We start from the raw sequence: 10,234 nt of genomic DNA on the forward strand, positions 1-10,234 counted from the left end.
CCCCCCCCCCCCCCCACCTGCGCACACACTTCAAAAATGGTATCTCATTATTTACATGACTGTCTCCTTGATTTTGTTAAGAGCTTGTCTCATGATTTTTGGCATGGTGGGGTTGACAGTACTGCAGTACTGTGAGCTAGTATTCCTCCAGGTGCAGGGCTTTATCTATACCTGCACCAGGCCTGGGCAGTTTCCAGCTGCTACTTCTCCCTGCCCTCCTGGCTCTGGTCTGACATGCTGGGGCCAAGGGAGCTGCAAGCTACACCCATGCTGTTGCTGCTTCTCCAAAAACTTCCTCCCCAGCCCCAGCCTGTGGGGACCTGCACTGAGGCCCAGCAGCTTCCAGTTGTGCCCATAGCACAGGGGCGGGCAATTATTACGGACAGAGGGCCACTTACTAAGCTTTAGCAAGCCATCAAGGGCCACATTACAGGCAGCCAAGAGCAGATGTATGTTAATTTTCTGATTTTTAGGGGCCCTACGGGCTGGACAGAACGGCCTGGTAGGCCACATCCGGCCTGCGAGCTATGTTTTTTTTGCCCACCCCTGTCATAACAGCTGGGGTGAAGGGAGGGGGGCAGGGAGAAGGGGCAGCTGCACAGGCATAATTTGCAAGTATGTCATCCGAGCCTAACTTCACACACTGGAAGCTGCACCTGTACTGGTGCCAAAGAGTATAGAACTGGAAGAAGCAGCAGTGAGGCAGGTACAGCTCCCATCCACCTGGCCCAGCATGGCATGGGGAAGGCTCCCCACCACTGAAGCTACCTTGCCCATGTTGGATTGAAACCCAGTTATTCCAGCCTAGTCCTTTGGGGGGTGGGAGCCCCTGACCCCTGCTCTACAGAGTAGACAAAGGGTAGGATTTTTGCTGGTATAGCGCAATTGGTGACGCCCTTCAACAATAGACCTGGTCAGATACCACAGACCTCTATAGGAAGGTCTAAAATGGTAAAGGAGATGGCTGAAGAAAATAACTCATAACATGCCCTGCTTCCAGCAAAGACCATGTCTATACTTCTCAGCTCTGGTGACAGCCCAAACTGTCAAGCTGCCAGAGTGTGCACACCCCAGCCCTTGTCGGCCCTGGCCTGCAGCAGTGTCTTCTCACATCTTCTTCTGTTCAGCAAAGCAAAGGGTTCTGCTGTCACAGAGGAGGCTGTGCGTACGGATGCCCTCAATGCCTGGCTGGCAGAACTGGAGTCGTAGCAAGATTGTGGTATGGGCTGGGTGAGACGTCTAAGATCTCGTAAAGAAGCAAAACACTTGGGTTTTCTATCAGCAAGCAGCTGAACCCTGCCCTGACAGCAAGGCCCATTGGCCCATTTTAAGGGGCCACTGCTCTGCAGAAAAATAACTGTAAGTGGTACTTGATTTTTGCTGGTTACTGCCCTGGATATTGCTGCTTTGTGGCTATCTGTCCATGCCAGCCAGCACTTGGGCTGACCTAACGCAGTGGCTGAAAGATGCCGTTACCTTTTTGATTTGCAAAAGTAACGAGCTAGATTTACTGCATAGGTGCCTAGAACACTCTTGTAAAGGTAGTGTAGTGTAGGTTGCCATACATTCAATCCCTGGTACGTTGTAGAATTTTGCTGCTGAATTTCTTGATGAACACTCATGTCTGATGCTGTTACGAAGACAGCTATCACCTGGGCCTAGTCCTGCTCAAGAGCTGTCGGGCCTTGGCTAACGTTTTATCAGCTTATCGAAGACAGAGTGCCTTTTTGATGCATGTTAAAACCTGTGGGAGAGTCCTAAAAGTGCTCTGATGAAACTGAGGCTGCTTGTACTTGCCATGTTCCAGGCCTTGTCTGTTCTACCAGCTCTGGCAGCACTTCAGCTGTGCCAGCACCATTTTGAGTGTACCCGCACCTGAAGCTTCTCTGGAGCAGCAGGACCTGTCTTCCTGCTAGCAGTTATTCTACCTTTGCCAAGCAAACTGGGCTGTGGTATTTGTAAGGGTCAAATGTGTTCTGTTTGCTACTGATCTAAACTATGCTGCTTACAGAAAGCTGCATAACTTTGATTCAGTCTCTGGCTTTTTGAATGTCTGTACCTAGCTTGGATGTCCAAATTTATGTTTCGCACATGTACGAAGCATTCCAGGCAAGATGGTCCCAGGTGCTTAGACACCTAGTAAGATTTTTTTTTTCAAAGGTGCTAGCTGAAGAGGTGCATAAATTTCTCAAAAAAAATCCACTTCTGTTTTCTTCACAACACTTCGTGACTGTAACCTGGTGTGAGTTGTGTGATGGAGTCCTTATGGATTCTTTCCCTTTTTGTAGGAACAAATGCCAGCCTGGGCCTGAGACACATTTGTCAACTGATGAGAACAAAGAACTGAGACATACTTGTGACTCTACCAAGACACTAAAACATACAGTTTAAACCAAGTTCCCCAGTGTGTGGCCTGTCTCTGTGAAATGATCTTATAGTTCTTGGGAGGATAGTCTCTATTCTTTTTCTACCTTCCAACCTCTCGCATTTCATGATGTTTCTCTTGACTTTCATTGCAGGATAATACTGGGTTTTCCCTCGCTTCATATGCTTTAGTGTGGGTCACTTGTTACAAGCTGCTGGCTATAGATTGGTGTTTCTGCATTTCTACCTCAAATTTCTACTTGGAGGCTTTGCTTGAATATTGTAACTAACCTGCTTTTTCTTTCTCTCTTACTGTATCTCTGTCACTTTCCCTCCAATTCCTCTTCCTTTCCACCTCCACTGTTGCAGGTTCATCATGCCTAGTGGCATATAAAAAGACTCCTCCCCCAGTTCCACCTCGGACCACCTCAAAGCCGTTTATCGCTGTCACGGTGCAGAGCAGCACTGAATCAGCCCAGGACACCTATCTGGATAGCCAGGACCACAAGAGTGAGGTCAACAGCCAGTCAGGACTGAGCAATTCTTCAGACAGCTTAGACAGCACCAGAACACCCAGCGTGACCAGAGGCAGTGTCGTAACTCCAGCCAGAGACACGCCAGAGTTACCCCAGAAAAATGCAACTTTGAAAAGTGACAAAGGGACTCTGACTAGTGAAGAGCCTAAGGTGGAGAATATCCCCAAAAGAAAGCTATCATCTATAGGAATACAAGTATGGAATAATAGTTCATCCTCCTTTGTGTAGTAGAGAATGTCCTTAACCTGTCCATTGAGCATGTGCATTGTATGTAACTACATATGCAGCTGAAGCCACTTAGTACCTAAAGAAATCATTTTATAGAACAAAATTCTGTTGCCCAGAGATCATCTACACCAGCAGTTACAGTAACAGGCCAGAAAGGAAAATGTTTTCAGTGCAAAATTAAAACAAATGTCATAACTGTGGTGCCTTATTAGCTGGTTACATCTCTTTAAAGAGACTACTTGCCATACTCTGTACTTTAGGGTCAGCTTGATCTCTAAATTTAGTACACTTTGAGGCACAACCTTGTTTAGGTTCAAATTCTTCTAATTATTAAAGCCTATAGCACTAATTAGCATGCAGTGGTTACAGAATTACAAGTTTGGGGCAGTCTTCCTAAGAGTGCCTTCCATTCATCTCTGTCTTCTCCATGTGAGAACAAAGTGATCCCTCTGTTGCTGGAAGCAATGTAAAGCTACATGCTAATTAATGAAAATTAGGTGTTAGCTTTATAGTCAAATAAAAACTGATCTGGGAGCAGAGTATATCCACACTTTGTTCAGCAAAGGCAAACATGGGGAAGCTTTTTCTAAATTACAAGTCTGCTGTTTCCCTCTATTTGTAGACAAATGTCTGAATGCAGGTGCCTAAATATTATATTCACCTATCGGACAACAAACACCTGTGGATATATTTCATGTAATGACATGCCAAAGTATGACTAAAGCACCGATTTGCAAGTCTGAATGCAAAATCTGTGGACTCAGCAGGTGTGAGTGTGCATTCTGAAAAGACTGTTTAAAATTGGTCTTCTGCAGCGTCAAACTTCCCATTGAGTTCAACACACACACAAATGCCCCTTCACCCAAAGTTATGTGCTGGAAGGTCAGTTTAAACTTCTGTACAGAAGTCAGGGTATCTATGCCCAAAGCCAGTGAGCTGGTCTGTTGCTCTAACCCAGGGGTGGGCAGTTACTTTGGGCAGAGGGCCGCTTACTGAGTTTCAGCAAGCCATCGAGGGCTGCATGACAGGTAGCCCAGGGTAGATGAATATTAAATTTTCTAATTTATTTTTTTAGGGGCCCCGCAGGCCAGATAAAATGGCCTGGTGGGCTGCATTTTACCCACCCCTGCTCTAACCTCTTGTCTGCAGTTAGTCATTCCAAATGTGTGCTGGAGGTTTTGCTGGACACACTGCCCTTAAATCCTAGTTGGTTTTTTGCACCTTGCTTTGATGCTGCAGTCTAGGTTTCAGTGTCACTTTTAAGATATAGCTTTTTCCCCTCTGAAGAGTAGAAGGAGCAAGCTAAAATTTGTATACATTTTGCTTAGAAGGAGCTCAATTTTTAAAGAGTCAGACAACTTTAGCCTACTCCTCCCTGGCCCTGTTCTGTGGTAGAGGCTCTCGTGGAGTGATCCAGGCTTCCCCCACCTCTAGTATTGGGATTTTTGCTGTTGTGTTAGGGTACTGCTATTGACCCCCTGCCTGGAATATTTTAGCTGGGAGAGAGCTTGAAAACTGCCATATCTTCCAGGGTTACCCTTTGAAAATTAAGCTAAAGTTCTCTCCTAAGGCTTAAAATTGCCATCTTTTGCATGTCCTGTTTGTGTACACAGCTGCTTTTTCAGACATGTAGCCATTGCCTGTCTTACCATGACCATTGTAGTGGTAGAAATGGGTAGAGCTAGACCCACCAGGACAAAATCCACCCTCTACAACAGAGGGTAATGCTAGCAAAGTTTATACTGCTGTCCATCTGAAAACAGCCTGCTAGTTAGTTTGTTCTGTCTGCATGCTCTGTGTGCGTGTGTGCATGCAACACTCTCCTGTTCAACAGTGTGAATTCTAGCAGCAAGTTTGTGTCTGTTTTTTTTTTGTTTGTGTTTTTGTTTAATAAGGTTGACTGCCTTCAGCCAGTGGCAAAAGAGGAGCCGCCTCCGGCAGTCACCAAATTCCAGTCCATCGGGGTACAGGTAGAGGACGAGTGGCGGTAAGTGAAAGGCACAGGCTTTTTTTATTTTACCCCCTTTTAAACTGCATTTTTCTCATTGAACTTGGATCCATTTCCTCTTCTGCTTTGTTTCAATCCAACTGTACGGAATGATGGGGGGGCTGTGGCACATGCCCTTATCAAAAAGCACTTTAGTCTGTAAAAAGCTAAATCAACAGGGGCTTGCAATACAAACCTATCCCAAGATGTAATTATAGATGTGCGTCAGTCATTTCGTCTGAATGGCCTATTGCAGTAAGCAGGCAACCTTATAATTGTGTCTGTCTGCATGTGTGTTTGTGTGTAATGGGGTGGGCTGGGGAGCAAGGCTCAGCTGCAGGCTCTGTAAACAAGTGCATTTCATTGTGTGTCTGTGCCGGCGGGCGAGTCCAGCCGGTTGGAGTTCTGCCTTTAATGCTCCTGCTCTCTTGTTCTAGAAACAGCCACTCTCGCAGCATGTCCTCCAAACAGGACGCAGATTCTGACACGCAGGAACCAAATAACTCTAGCTGTAAATCCTCTGAGAGAAGCCTTGCTGATTGCCCCCCATGCCACAACTCTGTCAGTGTTGATGCCAATAACAGGCAACCAGCCAAGCTCTCCCAGATTAAGAGAAACCTCTCCTATGGAGATAGTGACCCAGCCCTAGAGCCTTCCTCTCTCCCTCCACCTGATCCTTGGCTTGAGACTTCTTCCAGCTCCCCGTCAGAACCCACTCCGCCAGGAGCCTGCAGGCGGGATGGGTACTGGTTTCTGAAACTGCTGCAAGCTGAAACAGAAAGATTAGAAGGATGGTGTCGGCAGATGGACCAAGAGACCAAAGAGAACAATCTCTCTGAAGAAGGTGGGTGTTGTCAGCTGCTTGGCGGTGGGGAGCAGCATGAGTTATGACTGGAATGTACCAACCCATTAGTAATGGCATGATAGGGATGAAATGGAAAAAAGGGCAAAATGAAGCGAGCCATCGCATGTAACTTCCTGACAGGTGAGATCTGTTAGTCCTTTGAGTGGTCCTGAAAAAGGGGGAAGTGGGGTGGGGAGCCTAATAAATGTGCAGCAGGGAGTAAGTCTGTAATGACTAGGCTGGCAGGGGACTAGATGGCAAAGCTTGCCTCGTTCATAGAGTCTATAGTCTTGTCTTTAGGGTTAAAAACAGTCTGTAGGGGTTTCAGGGTAATTTAGTGGATGAGCGAGTCTGGGACAAGAACATTTAAGATTAGGCATTTAATTTTATTATAAGGTTAAACTCACAAAGGGAAACTTCTTAGATTAGCACATGCTCATTACAAGGTAAGTAATATACAAGCCCTGTAGCTCTTTAACCAGACATGGTGCCAGATACAGGCCCAGGTGACTTGTGGGTGCCATCCTTGTAGAGGTCATGACATTACCAAGGACTAGTTTGTCCCGCACCTAGTTCCCATCCACCATGTGCTAACCTAGCTGTGCTGGATAGTAGGGCTGTGTAAAGCTTTGGTTGCCAATTTGATTCGGAGGAGATGGAGCCCAATTTTTAGCAGCCGAATCCAAATTGCGTAGGGAGACCTATTAAAAGGTCTGAATCAAATCCAAAGCCTCCAAATAGATTTGGATTCGCTGTGGAGAGGCAGGCCCAGCCAAGCGGCTGCAGATTTTCCTGTGGCTCTTCTGGCTGTGCCTGCCTCTCCCTGGATGGGGAGAGCTGCGGGAGAAGCCCCCATGGCTCCCCTGCCCGGCACCAGGCCTAGTCCTGGCACTTGGAGAAAAAACCCTGCACTCGCTGGCTCTGGCAGCGGCGATCAGGGCCTCTGAGGGCTCATGGCAGAGACCCCAGCACAGGGGGGACAGCAGGGATTGTCCCCCACCCCCACCTGGCACCCACACAACAGCTGCCCCCATGGCACAGGTGCAGCGTGGTTGGCAGGGCACTGCACGCTGTCTGGGAGTTGGGGCAGTTTCAGCAGTCACCTGGCACTGCTCAGCTCCAGTGGCCCCAGCTCCCAGACGACACATGGCACCCTGCACTGTGGGGGGCAGGGGCTGATCCCTGCTACATAGGGGGGCTCCACCACAAGCCCCCAGAGACCCTGATCCCCACTGTTGCAGCCCGTGAGGGATTTTTTGCTTTCTTAAAATGCTGGGAGGCTGGAGTGAGGCAGGGGATGGGCCCAGGCAGGGCAGCCATGGGGGCTTCTCCCGCAGCTCTCCCCACCAGGGAAAGGCAGGCACAGCCAGAGGAGCCATGGGAGAACTTGCAGCCGCCCAGCTGTGCCTGTGTCTCCCTGGCCAATCTGAATCAGTCCCAAATCGGCCGAATCCAAATCAAATACTTCCCTATTCGCACAGGCCTCCTGGATAGGTAGTGCCAGGGCTGTAGCCACTCAGCCTCCCTGAAAGTAAATGGTTCATGAGAGAGCAATCAAGCAGGCTGCCCTTGCACAAACAAGCTAGCAGATATAAGAGAGTCCAGCTCGCACCTAGCAAACCAAACAGATTCTCCGTTAGAGCAGTTCTCTGCCAGCTGATCTTGTTTACATGTGTTCATCACAGTTTGCAGTGAATTTTGAGAGCTCTTGCTTTGTCTCTTCAGCTGAGCCTTCAGAAGGAAGAAGCCCACACAATGTTTGCTGGTGGGAAGAAAGGGCAGCCTTTGCTTGCTTGAAGGCTTCTCGCAGCACTTTCTGAGGGGGAGTCTTAAATTCCTAGGATCCTCCCATTTTTTTGTTTTGCTGAAGTTCTGTTTGGAAGCCTTTCAGGAAAAGAGGGATGGTTTGGTCTTCTGCTTGTCTCACAATCCATTTCTTTTTGTCATTGGAAGAGTAGGTCTAAACACAAGTGCCTGGAGATTGGGTCAGTAGATAGGCATGCAGGGTCTTGTCTGTAGCAAATGCCTTGGAAACATTGACATCTATCCTTGCTGTAGACTAATGATTTTAGTGCCTAGCTCTGTTCTAGGAACCATGGAAATAGACATCAAATGGACTTTGTAAATATTGACAGTTTGTAAGCAAAGTAGTAGTCACAGCCAAAATGCAGCTTCTTTTCCTCTGGGCACTCTTGTTCTGTGAAGATTTTGGAATTCATGTTCTATAATGAAGTGTGTAGTGGAAGAGGAAGTGAAGGATATCAGACTAACTTCTGTGACTCCTCGGCACTTCATTCACCCAAGTGCTCTCAAGCATGCTTGTTTGCTGCAATCAGCTGTCTGCTTATTTAATCTTTTTTTTTTTTTTTATTTCCTTAGTCTTAGGAAAAGTCCTCAGTGCAGTGGGCAGTGCACAGTTGTTAATGTCACAGAAGTTCCAGCAGTTCCGGGGTCTCTGTGAGCAAAATTTGGTGAGTATGACTCTAAGCCCACAAAACTACATACTGCCATAGAAGGGACTGACCAGTGTGTGAGTATCTCCACAGAATTATAAAAGTTGTTTAATAGCAGCTTTGACTAGTACAGTCTGACCATTTTGTGGTGTTGGAGATGGGGTGTGCGGTCTTTAAACAAACATTACTACTCAGGTTGAACAGTATTCAGTGGGAGGCTGACATTCTTACCATGCACCACTCTTTTATACCTTAAGCAGCTGAAGTTGAAGAACTGGGGCATGTCCCAAATACTTTCAGCATGTGCACAGTGTTAAGGCCATGTTCTACTCTTGGGTGCATGCTGTGACTTCTGTTTGGCATTAATAGGGGTGCAGTAATAGTTGGCTGGATATATTTATACCCAGAGGTAAGAAGCCAGTGGGCATGTAAACCAAGCAGAGTTGCTTGTCCCATTACTTCTAGGGGGCCTTTCAAGGTGAATTGCAGAGATTAAGACAGAAGTGAAATGTTTTGAAAAGCCTTCCAAGTTGCTCTGAACATGCTTGTTTTGTATGAATGACAAACCCATCCCCATGGGGCTATTGCCAGTCACTTTTTTAATCAAACTTCTTCAAACATGAATGTGGTTGTCTTTAGGACTAAACAGGGCAGACTTAAGCATTCTCGGAATCTATTCTTTTAGCTTTATCTACACATTCCTTTGTTTTTAAGACCTACTGTTTGGACTCCCCAAAAGGACTCAGTCTGAAAGCAAATTATTTTCCTCTGAGAGCTTTAGATGCATCTAAGATTGTCAGACTTTGCAGCCTCAATCAGTGTTTAGGAAAATTTTATATTTTGGGGAAGGGAAATGTAGTATTGAGTACCTGCTTTTTGCTTTTGCCTGATAACATTTGCACTGGCAGAGAAACTGGAAACTAGATTTTTTTTTTTTTAAACGAGATCTGTGTTTGGGGCACATCTGAAATACTGACCTCTCTTAGTTTTGTCCCAGCTGCACACTCAAACCTGGTCTGTTATCTTGTAGAAATCCAAGGTCAGTTGTACAGTTCAGTCCTCAAAAAATATTGAGGAATCTTAATCTAACTTTACTTCCAAGCAAACTGTTGGCAACACTTCTGTCAGCTGTTTAGAATCTCTTTTCCTGTAAGCGTTGAGTTACAGAAACTTCCAAAGTTCCTTTTTTCAGGGAAATAAAAGCTAAAAAAACGTAATTTTGATCAAGTTTTAGCCTAAACAGTTGGTTTGTTTAAGTTGGCATGCATCAGATGGCATGTGGGTTTTCCTGCTGCATTCTGTTTGCTTTGATCATGTTGTGTCCAGTCTTTAATGTGTAGTATTCCCCTAACAGGCAGCTACTTCACTAAGAAACCACACACTTTTTTTTTTCTGGCTCCTGAGCTGAAAATCAGGACCTGTAGCATGATACTGCTACAGGATTAGCCCAAAACTAAACAGCCTTTGGGACCAAAGAACTATTTCTTCCTGCTGTCAACATGTATTTGGATATTTGATTTGGTCTCTTCTACAGCTAATGCTGACACAATGTCTCAGACTGGCTGAGCTAGCTAGAACATAAGCCTTAGGGATAAAGTGATTTGCTGTGTGGTGAGGCTGCTGAATTTGGTCCTGGCTGGGGAGTACTCAGAAGCTGCTTTGACACAGATCAGGGCTAGTAGATGGTAATATGAGGTCACCATTGCCCAAGGTAACTGTGTAAACTAATTCAGGCAACTGTACTCTGGCTTAGGTATGCTGGTTTTTTCTTTTTTCTTAACAGTACACTCTCCTTTACAGAACCCTAACGCCAATCCCAGAC

General features: G+C 46.3%; 1 protein-coding gene across 9 annotated transcripts in view; it reads left to right on the forward strand.

The window, feature by feature from the left end:
- DLGAP4 (DLG associated protein 4) overlaps positions 1-10,234 on the forward strand; it is a 180,885-nt gene that overhangs the window by 167,766 nt on the left and 2,885 nt on the right. For 7 of the 9 annotated variants that reach the window (XM_019513057.1, XM_019513051.1, XM_019513056.1 and 4 more), the window contains 4 exons: positions 2,734-3,095; positions 5,024-5,115; positions 5,553-5,959; positions 8,339-8,430. In XM_019513057.1, the coding sequence (XP_019368602.1) occupies positions 2,734-3,095; positions 5,024-5,115; positions 5,553-5,959; positions 8,339-8,430 (953 nt within the window). The remainder of the gene's footprint in view (positions 1-2,733; positions 3,096-5,023; positions 5,116-5,552; positions 5,960-8,338; positions 8,431-10,234) is intronic. The other 2 variants (XM_019513060.1, XM_019513061.1) reach the window with 1 other exon arrangement.

The sequence above is a fragment of the Gavialis gangeticus genome, unplaced genomic scaffold (genome assembly GCF_001723915.1).
Source record: "Gavialis gangeticus isolate Ggan-Ray unplaced genomic scaffold, GavGan_comp1, whole genome shotgun sequence".
NCBI lineage: Eukaryota > Metazoa > Chordata > Crocodylia > Gavialidae > Gavialis > Gavialis gangeticus.